At 45.6% G+C, this 22,491-nt stretch overlaps 1 protein-coding gene across 1 annotated transcript in view; it reads left to right on the top strand.

Annotated features, from left to right (window-relative positions):
* The window catches only part of syn2b (synapsin IIb), a 628,186-nt gene that overhangs the window by 496,938 nt on the left and 108,757 nt on the right, over window positions 1-22,491 (top strand). The window contains exon 9 of the mRNA XM_072472583.1: window positions 8,272-8,374. Coding sequence (XP_072328684.1) covers window positions 8,272-8,374 — 103 coding nt within the window. The remainder of the gene's footprint in view (window positions 1-8,271; window positions 8,375-22,491) is intronic.

Genomic DNA, 22,491 nt, shown 5'->3' with positions numbered 1-22,491 from the left:
CCCCATTGGAGGACCCCCCCCCCCCCGGTGAAGGAGGCCCCCACCCCCCCAGGTCGCCCCCCGAGCGTTCCTGCAGAGTTCCCACTGGCAGCGACCAGGGTGAACGGCGCCGGCGGGACTCTGTCATATCGGGGCGGCCGCTCGGCCCATTCGGGCCGGAGAATCGGCGACCCCGCCGATTCCAGCGGCCCGTGGCCGGCTCTCCGCACCTCAGAGAATCGTGCACCGGCGTCGGGGCGTCGTGGCGCAGTTGCGGCAATTCTCCGGCCCAGCGCGGGGCTCGGAGAATCGCCCCCCTGACTCCCCAAAACCTGTCCACAATCTACAAAGAACAAATCAGGAGTGTGATGGGATACTTCCCACCTGCCTGAATGAATGCAGCTCCAGCAACACTCAAGAAGCTTGACACCATTCAGAACAAAGAACCTGCTTGACTGACATCCATCCACAAACATTCAATCCCTCCAGCTCCGACACACATTGACTGCCGTGTGTACCATCTACAAGAAGCACTGCATCCTTAGACATCACCTTCCAAACCCATGACTATTACCACCTAGAAAGATAAGGGCAGCAGAAAGATTGGAATACCACCACCTGGAACTTTCCCCCCAAGCCACTCACCATCCTAACTTGGAAATATATCACCATCCCTTCACTGTCAATGGGTGAAAATCATGGAACTCCCTCCTTTAAAGCACTGTCGGTGTACCTACACCACATAGAGTACCACGGTTCAAGAATGCAGCATAACACCACATCTCAAAGGCAATTAGGAAATGCGATAAATGTTGGCCTACCCTGGGCAGCACGGTAGCAGAAGTGGATAGTACTGTGCCTTCACAGCGCCAGGGACCCTGGTCCGATTCCCCGCTGGGTCACTGTCTGTGCGGAGTCTGCACGTTCTCGCTGTGTCTGTGTGGGTTTCCTCCAGGTGCTCCAGTTTCCTCCCACAGTCCAAAGACGTGCATGGTAGGTAGATTGGCCATGATAAATTGCCCTTAGTGACCAAAAAGGTTCGGAGGGGTTATTGGGTTACGGGGATAGGGTGGAAGTGAGGGCTTAAGTGGGTCGCTGCCGAATGGCCTCCTTCTGCACTGTATGTTCTATGTTCTCTCCAGATACACCACATTCCACGAATGATTTTAAAAAAGGAATGGAAGTACAGTCTCGATGGGCCTGTAGTCTACTCCTGCTTCTTTTTCTTGTGTTCTGGTCTATTCGATCTGTTGGTTCAATTGAGCAATGCTTTGGGCTGATATTGCCAACAATGTTCTTGACGTGAGTTCAATGCATCATATACTCTTAGGTTACATTAAATAATAACCAGAGCACTTGGTTCCAATTTATTTGAAAACCTTCAAGCTGCTCATTCCCCAATACTCTGTGGGAAGCATGGATAAAGAGTTTTAAGAGAGAAAATGTTTTGGTTATGTTTACCCTAGAGAATATCCATAAAACCATTATGAGGTCTTTCCACAGCTTAAACATTCAAATAATTGAAAACGTACTGTGATTTGAAAAAAACATCATATTTTACAATTCCTATTTTAATTTTCATCCTAAACTGTAATTGCATCTAATTAGGTTTGTCCAATTTCCTTTATTATTAATAATATTTATTGTCAGAAGTAGGCTTACATTAACACTGTAATGAAGTTACTGTGAAAATCGCCTAGTCGCCACGCTCCGGCACTTGTTCGGGTGCACAGAGGGAGAATTCAGAATGTCCAAATTACCTAACAGCACATCTTTTGGAACTTGTGGGAGGAAACCGGAGCACCCGGAGGAAACCCATGCAGACACTGGGAGAATGTGCAGACTTCTCAGAGACAGTGACCCAAGTCGCGAATCGAACCTGAGACTCTGGTACTGTGAGCTAACCACTGTGCTACCGTGCCGTCCATTTTCAATTATATTTTCCTTTTTTGGTAAGTGATTGCCAGTTGTCAATGTTATATTCAACACTCCAACCAATTTTGCAGGTAGATAAAATAAATAGAAGTGAATTTTATCTGACAATTCAACCATTCAGCACAAGGCAGAGCTAATGGAGCTCTTTAGCACTGGCAGTACCACTGTCAGTATTGCACTTGGGTCTTTGGGAGGGCCCACCAATGGTTTTCTGCAACCCACACTCCAATGTGCTCATCCCTCGATCAGGCAAAGAGAATGAAAGACAGACCCCACTAGCCCCTAGGCAAATCAGGCAGAGGCTGCTGGGTTGTCTTCCCAGATGGTGAGTGGAAGGAGGTGACACAGGGAAAAAATTGGGTATATCTGCGCCAGTGTAATTTTGTGCAAATCCCAGAACTTTGTGTGAGGTGGTATTTTACAAAGAGGCAGTTATTTAAATAAATGACATTGTTTCGGCATACTGCAGAGGTGGTGTAAAACTGGCATAAATTATTTAGGCATGCGCTTCCTTCATAAAAAATAACAGCCCAAGTCTTATGCCCATAGTTGCACAAGAAACTCCTCTAGCAGCCATCCTGCTCTGCTCCAAGAAGGACCAGATATTGTGGTGGGTGTGATGGGGATAGATTGTCCCAGGATAATTGTGACAATGCATGTAACCAGAGACCACCTGAACATTAATGGAGGGGTGGCTTTTCTTTGGTGAATGCTGCAAGTGTTCTGGTGCTCTAATTACAACATTCAGTCAAAGATACTCAGATGCAAGGGAAGCCAGTCACTGCTGCAGATCCCTGAGCTCTCACTTGTTGGCTGATGAAGTCGATGAGGAAGGTGATTGCTATGTATTTAACTAACACATCCCTGCTGGTGGAACGGTGTGTGATCTATGACGACATCATCAGAATGTTTGTATGGGCTTTCAGTTCCCATCTTAGCTCTGTGTAAGCAACATCTCCTGAATACATCTTGCATCGTGTTTGGAAGAAATCCAAGTGTGTGGCACCTCCGCATCTTTTCCCCTTGCAGTGACTAAAGAATATATCAGCGATGTACTGGTCAGCCCTAGGAAACAGTGCATTGTTAATTTAGCAAACAATAGGCAACTGTGCTTGCAGTCTACATTATTAGTAGCTTCTGAGTCAGCCTTGTTGGTATGCCATTGATATGGAGGTGTCTGAATGATTTGAATGTCTTTTCACACAGGAATCAGAGAGTTGGTGAAGAACGTAACAAAGACTGTTAATGTAGAAGGCCTCTGTAGATTTGGAGGAATTAACAAGTCACTGTACAATTACTTCATCCCTCACATTTTTTGGTTGCAGGAGTCATAGAATGTACAGTGCAGAAGGAGGCCATTTGGCTCATCGAGTCTACACAGGCCCCTGAAAGAGCACCCAACCTAAGCCCACATCTCCACCCTAACCCGTAACCCAGTAACCCCACCTAAGATTTGTACCCTATGGGGCAATTTAGCATGACCAATTGACCTAACCCGCACATTTGTGGACTGTGGGAGGAAACCGGAGCACCCGGAGGAAACCCACACAGACACTGGGACAACGTGCAGACTCTGCACAGACAATTACCCAAGCCAGGAATCGAACCCGAGTCCGTGGCGCTGTGAAGCAAGAATACTAACCACTGTGCTACCATGTGACGTGGTCCTTCTTTTCCTGCTGCTTCCTCACTTTCCTCATCTTATAATGCTCTTGAGTGTGTCACCCCTTTGACTAATTATTCCTTATAACAATGCAGTATTGTGGACTGCATAACAAGTCAAAATGTAAGCTTGAGTTATTATGGGCCAGAGTTTAGAGAACACCAAAGTATATCATGGAGTTCACTTGACCCACAACTTTTAATAGATTTTGGTTATGGGGAGCACAAGGGCCCACTTTACAGGTGTGATGCAACAGAGAGCTAAAGTATTTTTAAACAAAACAATGTTTATTCTATGAATGCAGTTAACATTTTATAAACACACAGTAAACATCTTATCAATTACCAACACTGATAATCCCCACAGATACAATACTCTATAGGTAACCCTTAATAACTTTCCTAACAATATCCATAAAAAATTTAGATACAAGTTGTTAACTATCAACTCTCTGTACATTTTGCAGCATCTGGAAGTGGTAACCTTTGTCATTCATTGACTCTGTATTTCTCACTTAATTTTCGTCCGTAGAGAGAGCTTTAGTATTCAGGAATTAAGGGCAATTTCACTATTTTGAGAGACGAAACTTGTTGACAACTTCAAAAGTGGGAAATGGAAATTATTTCAATCACCATTTCTTTCTTCCTTCCCACAATCTGCTGGCCGATAGACCAATTTGAGGATCTACGATCATTATCAATCAAGACTAAAACTAGATAGAATAATTCATACAATGAGCGGGATTCTCCGTCCGTTAACAGCTGTCGGATTCTCTGGTCCCCCAGCCACGTGTTTCTTGCCGGCCGGTGCGCCATTCGCTTGCAGCGGGATTCTATCTTCCCTCCGCTTGCCAATGGGATTTCCCATTGTAACCATCCCATGCCACCGGGAAACCCGCGGGCGGTGGAGATGCTTTGCCGGCGGGAAAAGTGAATCGCAACAACTGGAGAATTCCAGACTGGGAGATTTGGATGAGCGCCAAATTCTCTGTCCTTGCTGCCAGCAGTAGCGGGAAGGACTCGCAACGGAGGATATCGGATTTTAACTGAACAATGGACTTCAAATAATATCAATAGTCATATTTTATAATAAGATTATTAATTTCTCAGGCAATTGCATTTATCAAACGGTACTTTGTGCCAATCTGCGGTCCAGTTATATGGCGAGTGTCATTTGCATTATTTTTGCTTCCTGATTCTCATGTTCCTCCCGTTCTTTATTCCTGTGGTTCCTATGTTATTAAAGTGGACTGTTAAAAGGGATCACAAACTCTGCTCCCCTCCACACACAAACCCCCACATCGTTAATAAATTACCACTTTGATAAATGTGGTAGATCCATGTTTCTATATTCAAAGAATATAATTATCCAAGTAAAATAATTGGGATTTCATTTTACTAGCTGTTTGCAAAGAGAGTTGTTCAATGATATGCTGACATTACATAGGGGCAGCACGGTAGCCTTGTGGATAGCACAATTGCTTCACAGCTCCAGGGTCCCAGGTTCGATTCCGGCTTGGGTCACTGTCTGTGCGGAGTCTGCACATCCTCCCCGTGTGTGCGTGGGTTTCCTCCGGGTGCTCCGGTTTCCTCCCACAGTCCAAAGGTGTGCAGGTTAGGTGGATTGGCCATGATAAATTGCCCTTAGTGTCCAAAATTGCCCTTAGTGTTGGGTGGGGTTACTGGGTTATGGGGATGGGGGGGTGGTGGTGTTGACCTTGGGTGGGGTGCTCTTTCCAAGAGCCGGTGCAGACTCGATGGGCCGAATGGCCTCCTTCCGCACTATAAATTCTATCTATTCTATTACTGTTTCATTAATTATGTTTGCAGATTTTGAGTAATAAGTCACTAAAATATCTAAATTGTCCTGCAGGAACAGCCTCTTGACATACATATGCGGGTGTGGAACTGAAATTTACAGAGCAGCTTGTTCCTGCTTGTTTCAGGAACACACTCTGCCCAAAAGTTCTCTGTGAATGGCAAGGATGTCACTTTCATTTAGAGCTAGAACCAGCAGAAATTGAAATCCTCTATAGTGAGTGTTTTTTAAATTATTTTTTAAAAATAAACTTAGAGTACCCAATTCATTTTTTCCAATTAAGGGGCAATTTAGCGTGGACAATCCACCTAGCTTGCACATTTTTGGGTTGTGGGGGCGAAACCCACGCAAACACGGGGAGAATATGCAAACTCCACACGGACAGTGACCCAGAGCCAGGATCGAACCTGGGACCTCTGCGCCGTGAGGCCGCAGTGCTAACCCACTGCGCCACCGTGCTGCCCATTGTTTTCTATTAGTCTGAAATTCTACTCCATGCCTCTGGCTGCATTGCTAACATTAATGACCAGGTACCAGCTCTTGTCAGTGCCCCCTCTTAAGTTACCTAGTACAAAAGCATTTGCATGCACCTTTTTAAAGAGCCACTTGCCAAATTATCTACAAGCAGCTCTGCATGGGTATGTTTAGACATTGTTCTGGAAAATTGTATCTACCTGGGTTGGCCAATTCCAGCAAAGGCTGAAGGGAAATTCAGCCAACACAGGCAGAAACTAGTAGGTGCAAGTTTACTATGTATTAAACTCTGCAAAAACCCAAACAGCATCGATACCAGCAACCATCTGCACAATAATGTAGCGGCCATCTACATACTAATGAGCGATCCCCGGGAACAATCGAAACATTTGAGATAAACAATGCCAAGCCAGACTCCTCGGCGCCAGCAGGAGCCAACACAAAAGAGATTAACGGACACCTAAAGACCGTCCTTAGATCAGGGAACCGCTCCAGTATTGGAGAAATCGAACCAAGCGATTGGAACGAAGTCCAATCACTTGAAACCAGGTACGGGGTTCGCCCCGAAAGGCGGGAAGCCCCTGGGGACTATAAAGTAAAGCTCCCAAGTTCAAATCGTCCTTCTTGACAGGGTCATTCAGCAACGCGAACCAACCCTTGACAGTGACCTGTTCAGCTGCTGCCGAAGAATGCAAGTCTCAAATCAACGCTCGCTACGAGATAGGCGCTCCTAGCTACCAGTCCATACCAGCTTTTGAATCCCGCAGACTCAGAACCCGAACGAAAGGCCATTTGTACCCTAGACCTGGTGGGTCAGTCCGAAGCTAAGTATTGGCCTGTTAGTGATAGAAATAGCTTAGAAGTAGAGTTTATGCCTGAGTAGATTTGACTGTGTGTAAATAAATGTGCTTTGATTTGAATCTTACTAATTGGTGCATTGAGTTATTGATCATTACTTGAACTTGAACCTCGTGGCGGTATCATAAAGATACCTGGCGACTCGAGAGCAAAGGTTATAAAACAGAGCCAATTGAACCAACCAAAGGTTAGCAACAAAATAAAACGCACAACCTCCGTCTCATTCTTAATTCCTTTTTTTGTCTCTTATTTTATCAAATAATCTTTAGGGCCACTCATGACACTGCCTGCCTTTTGAGAATCAAACTGTCAGGCAGTTAAAATATTGGGTGTGTTTTACTACACGCGTAAACTGTTCTTCGGAACAGGCAAGAACAAAAAACAGTCCAAAGATGTGCAGGTTAGATGGATTGGCCATGCTAAATTGCCCTTAGTGTCGAAAAGGTTTTGGTGGGGTTACTGGGTTACGGGGATAGGGTGGAGACGTGGGCTTAAGTGGGGTGTTCTTTCCAAGAGCCGGTGCAGACTCGATGGGCTGAATGGCCTCCTTCTGCATTGTAAATTCTATGATTCTATGATCCATTGGAAGGCAGTTGGATCCTCCTTTCAATATGCAGATAGGGTTCATACTATGCCACCATAATCCAGTTGCGATTTTAAATGGAGGCTTTCGTAGGGACCCCATTGTAGTTTCCCAAACAGGCCAACCTGATCGCAAAAGGAGCACGCAGCAAAAAGCAACTCAGAAAGTAAATGGTTTTGTTATTGCTTAACTGTATGCCCCGCCTTCCTTCCCCCTACTTCAGCTACGACACCCCCCTTTGAATTATTTACCAAAGTGCCAGGGACCATTCTGTTATGTCAACAGCAGCAAGCTCCTGCCACCTGAAACCCTGCTCTCACCCACCGACCAGCTGCAGCCTCCCAGTTGGTTCAAGTGCGAGGTTGAGATGACCCATGTTGGTAAGGCATGGCCATTCAAATCTCCCAGGTCTCAAACAGTGGAAGATGGATGGTTTGCTATCTTTAATAATTGGAATTAAGTTACTGTGAAAATGCCCTAGTCGTCACATTCCGGCTCCTGTTCAGATACACTGGGGGAGAATTCAGAATGTCCAATTTACCTAACAGCGTGTCTTTTCGGGACTTGTGGGAGGAAACCGAAGCATCCGGAAGAAACCCATGCAGACACAGGGAGAATGTGCTGACTCTGCACAGTGACCCAAGCTGGGAATCAAACCTGAGACCCTGCGCTAACCACTGTGCTACTGTGCCGCCCATACCACTCTGTCTCTGCCCACACCACTATGGTCGGCAGTTAATATTGGTGCATTTGTTTCTGCATACATCTATAAAACTCAGCAGTAGAACTTCATCCCATTTTCACTACACAACAGAAAGTAAACACTTCTTGAAAGTAGCAGACGATATACTTATTTCATTGTTACAATATGGTTGTGATCTGTTTGAAAAAATAGCATAGTTCAAATAAAATCTTTGCAGGCCCTCTGAAAGCTGTTTTTTCTTTCTTTTCTCTACAACAGATACAGGCTTTGGGTTGATACATGCTGTGAAATATTTGATGGGCTGGATATTTGTGCTGTGAAGGCTGTCCACGGAAAGGATGGAAAGGATTATATAATTGAGGTAAGAAAAGGAAGGGGAATGGGGCACTGTGAGTCCACAGTGGATCACTGCCACCATTTTACTACCCATTCCCAACTAGCAATAGTCAGTAGAAATAATTAGTGTAAAGAAGTGGGAACTTACCTGGATTCTGGGCAGAGACCGAGGACTCCATTTCCCAGCAGACCCAAGAGTTCCCGACATGCGTGACAGGGTGACAGGCTGTGCTTGCTCTGTACTAGCTTTTTATTAATTAAAGGGCTCAGCCATCAGGAAAATGGTGTGGAAACAACAATCACAGGTGTAGGTTTTAGCACCATAACAAGGCGAGTCCTGGAACCTAGAGAGGGAACCCAGGGAGAGAGCCCAAAGAGAGGTCTCCGAGGGGGACAGCATCAGGGAAGGAGACCATCAAGAGGGAGCACCAGTGAGAGAAACCATTAGGGAGAGGAGCAAAGGAAGATGCTCCAGGCAGCTAAATTACTGCTGTTGGCAGCCTCCAGTGAGGCCTCACCAAGCACTGGTGAGCTGAAAAGGCAGTGGAAGGTCGGTCACTGTGCTATCGATCACAGGGGCGAAGATAACTCTTCGGAGCAGTGGTGTTCTGCAGGGCATGGCTGAAGAGCTTCAGCTGTGTCTTTGAGTCGGTGCTGGAGTTCAACCTCAGGAAGTTATTGGATCGTAGTCCCAGGAGAAGAGATTAAACCACCAAGAAGTTAGCAGTTGTTGAGGCAGTTTAAATCGGAATGAACTTTGGCGGGAATTCAAAAGCTAGATTTTCGAAAGTGAAGTCTTGAGAACCCCCATGAGAGAGACAGAGTTTTAATAAGATTGTATAACTCACAGTGAACACTAACATCAGGTTAAGTTGCTGTGAAATCTGTGGGATCTGTTTTGGATGCATCTGCCATTTATTGTGCAATGCAGTGTGTCTGACCACAATTTGCCTGTTAATTCGCATGTACTTCATGTTGAATCTGAATATTAGAGTATCAGATAGATACTTTTCTGACTTTATATAGCACAATTTATTTTGTTTGTTTACCTACCGTGGAATTTCGTGACTTTATTCTTGTAGTAAGCACCTGAGATCTTGTGGTAGTCACCACTGTTGTATATATCACATACAAGATGCAATATGGTAAGGCTCCTGTACTACAGGTACAGGGATAGATCCCTGCCTGCTGGCTCCGTCCAGTAGGCGGAGTACAAATGTGTGTGCTCACCGAGCTGCAGCCATTTCGGCAGCAGCTTCAGGGGGCTACACATCTCTGCTTAATAAAGCCTCGATTACTCTCTACTCTCATCTCGTCGTAATTGATAGTGCATCAGATCTCAAACTTTGTCTACTTTAAACCAAAGGTTACTGGTCCCGACAGGATCGTAATATTAGTATTTACTGTGCTTGGTGCAGAGCCCATTCCTGCAAACCAGTTGTAATTCCATAAACCACAAATAGTTAATTCTATGGACAATTAAATGTAAACTTATTTTGGTTAATTACCATAAAGTTATCTAAGTCACATACTGCTATGAAATACTGCTATCTATTTAAAGCAAGTATATGAAATAATGATATTATTGTTATGATCTCTGTGGAGACCAACAACTTTTAAAAACAAATTTGAACACAGAGGTTTTTTTAAAATTTAGAGTACCCAATTCATTTCTTTCAATTAAGGGAAAATTTAGCATGGCCAATCCACCTACCCTGCACATCTTTGGTTTGTGGGGGTGAAACCCCTACAAACATGGGGAGAATGTGCAAACTCCACACAGACAGTGACCCAGAGCCAGCATCGAACCTGGGACCTCGGCGCCGTTTGAATTCACAGTTATCAACTGAAAGAATTATGCCACAAGATTTCACAATTTAAACAAAAGCATTTTGGTGAGATCTTACAGCCGTTCATGCTGGCGGGATCATCCAGACCCACCGACAGCGCACCACCGCCGCAGGTTTCCCGGATTCAATGGGAAATTCCATTGACAACACAAGACCAGAAGATCCCGCCATTGGTCGATGGCGGGCCACCTCCCACCGCCGGAAACACTGTCGGGGGTGGGGGTGGGGGGGGGAAGAGAATCTCGCCCTTATTATAGAAGAGTTAAACAAAGCAGTACTGCTGACTTAACACTATTTCATAAACAATGACTCTTTAAGCCTGCCATAGGACACTCCCTCTTCTATTTGTATTTCCATCCAAGTGTTCCCCTGTACGTTACAGGATCTTGGGGTTACTTCACTTCTCCTAGGACCAAACAAAGGTATGTCATAGCTTGCAGGAACTGACTTTGATTCCCTCCAAAGTTCCTACTATTCTCTGAATTATGGGATTTCTTGGCGACCTTCCACTAGAATTCAACTAGGTGACCCTCCACCTTTCCTTAAGCACCTCACTATTCTGGACACCCCAGCTCAAACATGGATCTCATTGTATTCTTGCTTAGTGACTCCAACTGAGAAATACCCCTGATTTTTGATAGCCTTTGTTCATGGCTGGCAGCTGATTTATAGTTCCTGACACAGTCACCAATTCCCTGTCTCAAAGCTGCTCCCAGGCTGACTTCAACTGCATTTCTGTGAGATATAGAGATCACAGAGATATAGCCAAAACCAAAGGGTACCTCTCTACTTAGACTATTCCCATAACAATGTGGCATACCTGACATGGTCCAGACAGAAATGTAAACCAATTACTTCCAAATTTAAAACTTTGATCTGAAAAGTATGTGGATACTTTAAAATCTTCCCTTGTTTACTAGTTGTTTTCAAACATTCCTTTGAATTGGGAAATTGAATGAATAATGTAAGCATCAGTAGAGACAACTTCAATCTTACCACACTCATTGGTTCCATTACAAATCTAAGAGAAGACTAGCTACTGTTTATTGTTTTCACACCGTTAACTTTTAAGCCCTTTAAGTAAATATGGATCATCACTAATTGTAATTATCTTAAGTCGATTTACCAGCTTTTCAAACCAGGTGTTTTCATTTATCAATCCTGAAACCAAAAGTTACATTCCTAAAACATATGAATCGTGAAATGACATATTCATATAAATACACATATACAGCAAATCAGAAAATGCATTTCACTCAATGTTAGCTCAGTTTTGTGTTTTTCATAACTTTTGGATCTTTCATGCTTGTTAAGTCATTCCAATAACATGCTCTGGTTGTTGCTGTTTGACATACATTATTTTAATATGTGGAATGTATTGAAGGCAGATTCGTTTGATTGCTCTTTTTGGTATTTTTATTATTCTTAATTGTACTGTCTCCCTAGCATCTAAAAATATAGCTGTCAGCCCCCCTCACCCCAAAATACCAACCCTTTGCCTGTTCCATATCCATCTTCTCCCTCCTCTCCTCAGATCCTAAACCAGTTATTGGGCCCCCCCCCCCCCCCACTACAAAAAAAAATCTGTAACCATCTTTCCTGTAATTCCATGCTTGAATTTTCTGGTTTCTGGCATGCCACAGTGCTGAAACAGCTCTGACGAAATGCACAAATGTAATCCTCTGTTACTGTAACCATATTCCTCCCTGTCATCCTCAACCTCTTTGCAACCTTCAACATTGTCAAACATAACATCCTCCTTTAATGCCTTTCCAGAGCTGTCTAACTCAGTGACACTGACATCAATCTAATCAAACCCAGAGGATCTCAAAACAATAACTCCTCTTCCAGTTTTCACACCATTATCTCCAGAGTTCATCAACAATCTAATCTTGGCTCCTTCTCCTCACCTACATGCTGCCCCTTGGCAACTAGAAATAGACCTTCTATCCATCATCTGGTTGCACAGTGCAATTGATCAATTCATAACTCATGCACCTAAACCTCAACATCATCCAGACTTTGTTGGTGTTTGATGTCACCAACTCCCTTTGACATTCAATGGAGTTATGATCATTGAGTCCCCCACCATTAACATCCTGGGTATCATCATTGACCAACGAACAGGGTCAGTTAAGTAAATGTCATGACTATGAGAACAGGTCAGAGCAGGTCAGAGGATAAATTTCTGCAGTGAATGGCTCACCTTCTCCCTTACCGAAAGCCTCCTTCCAACCTATACAAGTTAGATGGAATATTCTTCACTTGCTTAGATGGATACAGCTCCAACAACACTGAAGGAGCTTGACATTATCCGGGACAAATAGTTTGCTTGATCAGCACCCCACTCACTGGCTTAAACATTCCCTCCACCATTGGCGTATTGTGACTACAGTGTATGCTATCTCCACGAGACACTGCAACAACTCACCAACCAGCAATACTTTCCAATTCTGCAATCTCAACCACCTAGAAGTACAAAGGAGCAGGTACTTTGGAACACCATCACTTTCAAGACCCTATCGAAGTAGAATCATAGAATACCTACAGTGCAGAAAGAGGCCATTCGGCCCATCGAGTCTGCACCGACCCTCCGAAAGAGTACTCTACCTCGGCCCAATCCCCTGCCCTATCCCTGTAACCCTGCAACCTAATTAACCGTTGGACACTAAGGGGCAATTTAGCATTGTCAATCCACCTAACCTGCACATCTTTGGACTGTGGTAGGAAACTGGAGCACCTGGAGGAAACCCATGCAGACATGGGGAGAATATGCAAACTCCACACAGTCACCCAAGGTCGTAATCAAAACCTGGTCCCTGGCGCTGTGAGGCAGCAGTGCTAACCACTGTGCCGTCCCCTATCTCAATTTAGACAGATTTCACTATTCCTTCATTGTCCCTTTTGAACCTATTCAGCGAAAACTGAGCAAAGGTATATGTTCTGGAACCCTGTCACTTCAGGATCATCTCCTCTGAGTTCATTTTACTCATCAATTAGTGGCCATTTGTCTATCCCAATTCTCCTTTTGTTCCTTTAGAATACCATTTATTTTTATATTTATTTTCAAAGTTATGTTTGTGTGCCAAGTCCTGAGTGCAATGGCAACGACTGTAAAAATCAGTATTGTAATGACTTAGACCAGGCCTTTGAGATTGGCCAATTGGAATACGAGTTCCCTGATTAGTGGGCCAATCAGGGAACCTCTTCTTTGTATATAACAGGAAGTGTCAGATCCTTTGCTCCCCCAGTGTAGATAGCAAGCTGAGTGCACGTGGCCGTACTGCTGTTGGTTTTGTTAACGAAAGGGATTTTGGTGAAGAGACTTCTGCCTCTGTGGAGTTATTACAAGTATGATGAAAACAGCTTTATAAGTTAGTAAATAAGACAAGCCTGTTTAAAACTTAAAATAGGAATGGAATTTAATGAAAGGGATAATGGAATGAAAAAGGTCCAGATGATTAGTGCTGTCATTATTTGTGGTGTCCTTACGAACATGGATTTAAAACAGATTACTGATAGGTAGTTAATTGCAGATAATGAATTTAGGATTGGTATTTGGGGAAGGTAGCTGTATCTGACATTGATATTATTTATTACCAGAATTAATGAAAATTAATGAATTTAAATTACACATATGGTTACCATGTTATAATCTGAAGTAATTATGTGTACATCAGAAGTACATTCAAGGACCCACATACATTATAGTTTGAGAATGGAACTGAGGTTTATAGAACTTGTTCATCATGTTCATGCTCCATGTAAACATATGTACATTGCATAAATAGAAAAATGGCAATGTCAACAGGTTGAGTACAGTTTTCATTTAATTTCACTGAGGCACAAATTCTGGGCAGGGTAGATCAAATAACCTTTTCTTATGTTTTATTGTTCTGCTTTGAATTAAATAACATAGAAGACACTACTGGAGTCAGCAAGCAAACAAATATTTTTTGTAGCTCCAAGTCAATAAAAGCCTGCTGAGGTGGAAGGAATGGGGAGGAGATGAATAGGTGCAATCAAATTGCAGTCAACTGATACATCTATTTCACGGTATTTTAAATGAGAAGGTGCATTTGCGCAACTATGCTTCTTCATAGCAAATTGAAGCCCTTTATCATTCTGCTGCCCATATTTGGTGACTACGCAACGTCTGAGACAACCAAGTTGAAATTTCACCTTCATTCTAGGGCTGGTTTAGCACAGTGGGCTAAACAACTGGCATGTAATGCAGAACAAGGCAGCAGCGTGGGTTCAATTCCTGTAACGGCCTCCCCGAACAGGTGCCAGAATGCGTGCGACTAGGGGCTTTTCACAGTAACTTCACTGAAGCCTACTTGTGACAATAAGCGATTATTATTGTCCAAGAACAACCATTTCTTGCCCCCAGGTCCAACCGACTGACCAATCTAACTTGGGAGCTGTCCAATTTCTGGCCTTCCTACAGTTAGCTGCAGAGGGGTATCCATTGCTCCACACCTCTTGCAGGTGGAAGCTGTAAACCCGACCACTCCATCGAGAAACAAGCCTAATTGTTTTGTCACAAATTCTTGTAATCACTATCAGATCTATAAGAAGTGTGTTCTAAATTTATATGGGCTTAATCCAATTTTATTTCGTGTTATGCTCATTGAGCATCATTTGGAATTGTGCACTAATTAACATATGAATAAATCTGACAAAAAGTTTTACCACTTTTGCCTATCAAAGCAGTTACTTTCCACAATTTTGCAGAGAAAATAGACACCACACTGCTGTCCCGGGTAGCATATTCTGAAATTAGGGAGTAATTAACCCGAGACAGGAAAAACTATTCTGTTTGTCAAAACTGTATTTTTCCATAAATGATAGGCTGGGGGAAAGCTTGAATTACAAAGTATACAAGTCAGCTTGTGAGCATTTTAGGGAACAAAGTAATTTCTAATATAGAAATAGTTATGAACAAAAAATAGAAACAGAGTAACAGTAAACTATACAATACTCTGCAAGCCTGTAATCCACTGAAGTAGATCTGATTAAATTGTAAACCATATGAGTGAAGCTTAAATTGTTTATAACATTGAGAACAGTGCACAAATCACATATTTAGTGACAACTGTTGGTTTTTCTGTATAATATATATTGAATAGTTCTTTCAAAAATAACTGCTTCTTTACTAATTAGAGGGTTGAGAGTGTTTGCATGGTATATGCAGCATAATGTAACTAAAAGGGCAATGAGGTTAGTTGTGGTTGATATAAAATGGACCCATAAGGCTTTTCGGAGCAAAGTAACAGCAAATAAATTATGCAGTAGATTGAATAGGGAAATTGCCTGTGAAGAAAAGTATACATCACATGGACTTTTGTAGAAGACAACCACATTTGTTAAATCAGTGCTCAAGTTATGTAAAACATTATTACTTGCAAATATTCATAATTATTGTCCTTCTGATGTATGTAATGTGGAATGGCAGTAATGCATGTGTCTAGTGCTGAATACAAAAACACTAACATTTGAATTTTCCTCAAATGATTGCTAAGTTATTTATTTCAACTTCAGCACATACAAGAAATTCACATCACTGCTTCAAAGGTTTTCGATAAGATATGGTATTGTAGACTAATTTTAAAAAATATATATTTCATTCCAAACTCAAACAAGATTAGGTTACTAAAACCACCAATAACCACAATAGTTATACATAGGGGCCGATTCTCCAAAATGGAGCGCAAGTGTTCGCGCCGTCGTGAACGCCGTCACGTTTCACAACGGCACGAAACGGGCATGGGGACGACCGATTCTATCCCCCACAGGGGGCCAGCACGGCGCTGGAGAGATTCATGCTGCTCCAGCCTTCCTCCCTGGCGCCAAATGGGCGCCGCGCCAACCCGCGCATCCGCAGTAGTGCTGCGCCGACCTGCGCATGCAATGCGGACTTCTTCTGCGCGCTGCCCCCGACTCAACATGCGACGGTGTTCAGGAGCTGGCCGTGCAGAAAAGTAGGCCCGGGGGGGGGGAAAGGCTGGCCCAATGATCAGTGGGCCCCGATCACAGGCCAGACCCCATCGGAGGCCCCCCCGGTGAAGTATCGCTTTCCCCCACCCCACAGGCCACTCCCTGGCCCTTCGCGCAGAGTTCCCGCTGGCATCGACCAGGGGTAAATGGCACCAGCAGGACTCTGTCGTATCCGCTCGGCCCATACGGGCCGAAGAATCGGCGGTCCGCCGATTCCAGCGGCCTGCTGCCGGCGCAAATGGCGCCGATTCTCCGCACCTCGGAGAATCGCGCGTCAGCGTCGGGGCGTCGTGGCACGGTTGCAGCGATTCTCCGGCCCGGCGCAGGGCTCGGAGAATCGCCCCCATAGTTTCTAACATTTTTCCATTATACTCCCCTAACCCTGCCCCCCCCCCCAACCACCCACCCCCTCTCCCCTGCATTGTTAGACTGACACCTAAAGTCAGAGCATATGGAGTCAAGTGACAGGATACAGAATGACAGCAAACTAGCTGAAAAACAGAAAATAGAGATTGAGTGTTAAAAATGGCCACAGACTGACAAAAGGTGGGAGTGATGTTCAACTGGGATTGGTGCTGGGACCACTGTTGTTCTGGTAGATCGCCGAGCAGAAGCTTATAGCCAAGTTCCGCACACATGAGTGCGGCCTCAACCGGGACCTGGGATTCATGTTGCATTACATTCATCCCCCACCATCTGGCCTGCGAAATCCTACCAACTGTCCTGGCTTGACACAATTCACACCTCTTTAACCTGGGGTTACCCCATCTCCGGATCTGTAAAGATTTAATCACCTGCTAATGCTCGCATTCCAAGCATTGTCTGGCATCTTTGAATCTGTCTATATATATATATATATATATATATATGTTTCTGGAACATACCTCTTCATTCACCTGAGGAAGGAGCAGCGCTCCGAAAGCTAGTGCCATCGAAACAAACCTGTTGGACTTTAACCTGGTGTTGTAAGACTTCTTACTGTTCTGGTAGAATGAGCGTGTAATTGGCAACTGAATTTCAATAAAGATAAATATGAGGTGATGCATTTTGATATGAAGATATATTGGAATGCAAGAGTCTATATAGGGTAGAGGATCAAAGGGTACACATTCACAAATCACCAAAAGTAATGATGCAGATTGACAAGACCATTAAAAAAAAAAGAAACAGTAGGATTCATTTCCCAGGGACTTCATTGGATTACATATGATACATGGTCCTAAAGTAAGACATTTGGTCCAATCAGTCCACGTCAGTACTTTTTCTCTACTCGAGCCTCGTCCCATTTTTCCTCACCTAAATCTACCGCATACCCTCTATTTCTTTTTCCTTCATTTCTTTGTCTAACCTCCCCTTAAATGCTTTTCTAATATTTACTTCAACCATTCCCTGTGGTAGCAAGTTCCACATTCTCACCACTTTTTGGATAAAGCATTTCTTCTGAATTCCCTGCAGAATGACTTATTCTGATAGCTTCTAGGTATGCTCTTAATAATAATAATCGCTTATTGTCACAAGTAGACTTCAATGAAGTTACTGTGAAAAGCCCCTAGTCGCCACATTCCGGCACCTGTTCGGGGAGGCTGGTACGGGAATTGAACCCGCCCTGCTGACATTGTTCTGCATTACAAGATAGCTGTTTAGCCCACTGTGCTATACCAGCCCCTACTGACTGTTCGACTGGGATTGGTGCTGGGACCACTGTTGTTCTGGTAGAATGAGCGTGTAATTGGCAACTGAATTTCAATGTAGGTAAGTATGAGGTGATGCATTTTGATATGGAGATATTCTGCTTGGAATATAAGAGTCTGTAGGAGAGAGGATCAAAGGGTACACATTCACATATCACCAAAAGTAGTGATGCAGATTTATTTATTTTTTTAAAAATATATTTTATTGAAAAATTTTTCCAAACAATTTTTCCCCTCTTACAAAGCAAACGTAACAGTAAAGAAATTTTAAACAATACACAAATAACTAAACCCCACAATCTTTTGACATAAACTAAACTAAAGCCCCCACCCCCCCCCTCCCCCATCCCCCCCCCCCTCCCCCCTGGGTTGCTGCTGCTGGTCATCTGTCTTCCCGCTAACGTTCTCCTAGGTAGTCGAGAAATGGCTGCCACCGCCTGGTGAACCCTTGAGCCGATCCTCTCAGGGCAAACTTTATCTGCTCCAATTTAATGAACCCCGCCATATCATTTACCCAGGCCTCCAGTCCGGGGGGCTTCGCCTCCTTCCACATGAGTAGGATCCTGCGCCGGTCTACTAGGGACGCAAAGGCCACAACGCCGGCCTCTTTCGCCTCCTGCACTCCCGGCTCATCCGCAACTCCAAATAGAGCTAACCCCCAGCCTGGTTTGACCCGGGCCTTCACCACCTTCGAAATCACTCCCGTCACTCCCTTCCAATACCCTTCCAGTGCCGGGCATGCCCAAAACATATGTGCGTGGTTTGCCGGGCTCCCGCCACACCTCCCACATCTGTCCTCCACTCCAAAGAACCTGCTCAATCTTGGTCCCGTTATGTGTGCTCTATGTAGCACCTTAAATTGAATCAGGCTAAGCCTGGCGCATGAGGAAGAGGAATTTACCCTGCTTAGGGCATCAGCCCACATACCCTCCTCTATCTCCTCCCCTAGTTCTTCTTCCCACTTTCCTTTTAGTTCGCCCACCGACTCCTCCCCCTCTTCCCTCATCTCTCGGTATATCTCTGACACTTTGCCCTCTCCGACCCACACCCCTGAAAGCACTCTGTCCTGAATCCCCTGTGTCGGGAGCAACGGAAATTCCCTAACCTGTTGTCTGGTAAACGCCCTCACCTGCATATATCTCAAGAAGTTTCCCCAGGGCAACTTATACTTTTCCTACAATGCTCCCAAGCTCGCAAAAGTCCCATCTATAAATAAATCTCCCACCCTCCTAATTCCCAACTGGTGCCAGCTCTGAAATCCTCCATCCATTCTTCCTGGGGCGAACCTATGGTTGTTCCTGATTGGGGACCCCACCAGGGCTCCCCGCACCCCTCTCTGTCGCCTCCACTGTCCCCAGATATTCAATGTTGCCGCTACCACCGGGTTCGTGGTGAACTTTTTAGGTGAGAACGGTAGCGGCGCCGTCACCAGCGCCTCTAAACTCGTCCCTTTACAGGACTTTCTCTCCAGTCTTTTCCACGCCGCTCCCTCACCCTCCATCATCCATTTACGTATCATTGCCACATTGACGGCCCAATAGTAATCGCCCAAGTTCGGTAGTGCCAATCCTCCTCTGTCCCTACTACGCTGAAGGAACCCCCTCCTTACTCTCGGAACTTTCCCTGCCCACACGAAGCTCGTGATGCTCCTATCTATTTTATTAAAAAAGGTCTTAGTGATTAGTATAGGGAGACATTGAAATACAAATAAGAACCTCGGAAGGACCATCATCTTAATTGCTTGCACCCTGCCCGCCAGCGACAGAGGCTGCATGTCCCACCTCTTGAAGTCCTCCTCCATTTGTTCCACCAGCCGTGTCAGATTAAGTCTGTGCAAGGTTCCCCAACTCCTAGCGATCTGAATCCCCAGGTATCGGAAGTTTCTTTCCACTTTCCTTAGAGGCAAGCCTTCTATCTCTCTACTCTGGTCCCCTGGATGTATCACAAATAGTTCACTCTTCCCCATGTTTAGCCGATACCCCGGGAAATCCCCGAACTCCCTCAACATTCGCATAACCTCTATCATCCCCCCCGCTGGGTCCGACACGTATAACAGTAGGTCATCTGCGTATAACGAGACTCGGTGTTCTTCTCCCCCTCTAATCACCCCTCTCCATTTCCTGGAGTCTCTCAACGCCATGGCCAGAGGTTCAATTGCCAACGCGAACAACAGTGGAGACAGCGGGCATCCCTGTCTTGTTCCCCTATATAATCGGAAATACTCCGATCTTTGCCGACCCGTGACTACACTTGCCGTTGGGGCCCCATAAAGATGTTTGACCCAGCTAATAAACCCGTTCCCGAACGCAAACCTCCTTAACACTTCCCATAAATACTCCCACTCCACCCTATCAAATGCCTTCTCTGCATCCATTGCCGCCACTATCTCTGCCTCCCCCTCCACTGGGGGCATCATTATCACCCCTAATAGTCGTCGCACGTTAACATTCAGTTGTCTCCCTTTTACGAACCCTGTCTGGTCTTCGTGCACCACCCCCGGGACACAGTCCTCTATTCTTGATGCCAGTACCTTTGCCAACAATTTGGCGTCCACGTTCAATAATGAAATAGGTCTATAGGACCCGCACTGCAACGGATCCTTATCCCTCTTCAAAATTAGCGATATCGTCGCCTCCGACATCGTCGGGGGTACAGTCTCTCCCTCCCTGGCCTCATTGTACGTCCTCACCATCAACGGGGCCAACAAGTCCACATATTTTCTGTAATATTCCACCGGGAACCCGTCTGGTCCCGGAGCCTTCCCTGCTTGCATGCTTCCCAGTCCCTTAATAACCTCGTCCACCCCAATCGGTGCCCCCAGGCCTACCAGCTCCTGCTCCTCCACTTTCGGGAACCTCAATTGGTCTAGGAACTGCCGCATCCCCTCCTCTCCCTCTGGGGGTTGAGACCTATATAGCCCCTCATAGAAGGTCTTGAACACCTCATTTATCTTTCCTGCTCTTCGCACCGTGTCTCCCTTTTCGTCTCTAATTCCTCCTATCTCCCTCGCTGCTGTCCTCTTTCGCAATTGATGAGCCAACAGGCGACTAGCCTTTTCCCCATATTCATACCTCCTCCCCTGGGCCTTCCTCCACAGTACCTCCGCCTTTCTGGTGGTCAGAAGGTCAAACTCCGTCTGGAGTCGTCTCCTCTCCCTGTACAGTCCCTCCTCCGGGGTCTCTGCAAATTCCCTATCCACCCTTAAAATCTCCCCCAGTAATCTTTCCCTTTCCTTGGCCTCTGTTTTCCTTTTGTGGGCCCCAATGGAGATTAGCTCTCCACTGACCACCGCTTTTAGTGCTTCCCATACCACTCCCACAGGGACCTCGCCGTCGTCATTGACCTCCAGGTATCTCTCAATACACCCCCGCACTCTTGCACACACTCCCTCATCCGCCATCAATCCCACATCTAATCGCCAGAGTGCTCTCTGCTCCCTTTCCTCTCCTAATTCCAGGTCCACCCAATGTGGGGCATGGTCCGAAACCGCTATGGCTGAGTACTCAGCTTCTTCCACCCTAGAGATCAACGACCTTCCCAAAACAAAAAAAATCTATCCGGGAGTACACTTTATGGACATGGGAGAAGAAGGAGAACTCCCTAGCCCTAGGTCTAAGAAATCGCCATGGATCCACTCCCCCCATTTGGTCCATAAACCCCTAAAGTACCTTGGCCGTTGCCGGCCTTCTTCCAGTCCTTGAGCTGGATCTATCTAGCCCCGGGTCCAGTACAGTATTAAAGTCCCCTTCTAAAATCAAGTTTCCTACCCCCAGGTCCGGTATACTCCCCAGCATCCGTCTCATAAATCCCGCATCGTCCCAGTTTGGGGCATACACATTAACCAACACGACCTCCATTCCCTCCAGCCTGCCATTCACCATTACATATCTACCTCCGCTATCTGCTACGATGTTCTTTGCTTCAAATGCTACCCGTTTCCCCACAAAATGACCACTCCTCTGTTCTTTGCGTCTAGTCCTGAGTGGAACACCTGTCCCACCCATCCTTTCCTTAACCTAACTTGGTCCGCCACCTTTAGGTGCGTCTCTTGGAGCATAACCACGTCTGCCCTTAGTCCTTTCAAATGTGCGAGCACTGGGGGCCTTTTTATCGGTCCGTTCAGGCCTCTCACGTTCCACGTGATCAGCCTCACTAGGGGGCTACCTGCCCCCCTCCCGTGTTGACTAGCCATTACCTTCTCTAGGCCAGTCCCATATCCCGCCTCCGCGCTCCCACTCGCTCCCCCAGCGTCGCATACCATCCCCGTCCACCCACTCTTTATCCATTTCCTTTTGGATTTCCGCAGCAGCAACCCAGTTGTCCCCCTCCCCCCCCCACCCCACCCCGTCCCCCCACCCCCTTGGTCTCTTTCTAGCGTGATTGCTCCCCCCATATTACTTCCGTAAGTCAGCTGACTTCAACTGACCCCGACTACTCCTGCTCACTCCTCGACCCCCCCCCCGTGTGGGGAACTCCCATCCGCCTTGCGCCTGTCCTCCCGCCTTATTCTTTCTGGCGCGGGAACATCCCTTTACCTGACCTGCCTCTTATGGCGCAGCTCCCTTTCCCCTCCCCCTCCCCTTCCCCATTCTCCAACTATG

The sequence above is a fragment of the Scyliorhinus torazame genome, chromosome 13 (assembly GCF_047496885.1).
Source record: "Scyliorhinus torazame isolate Kashiwa2021f chromosome 13, sScyTor2.1, whole genome shotgun sequence".
NCBI classification, from domain to species: domain Eukaryota; kingdom Metazoa; phylum Chordata; class Chondrichthyes; order Carcharhiniformes; family Scyliorhinidae; genus Scyliorhinus; species Scyliorhinus torazame.
The sequence above is the reverse complement of the archived record's forward strand: the minus strand, read 5'-3'. Positions and strand labels throughout refer to the sequence as shown.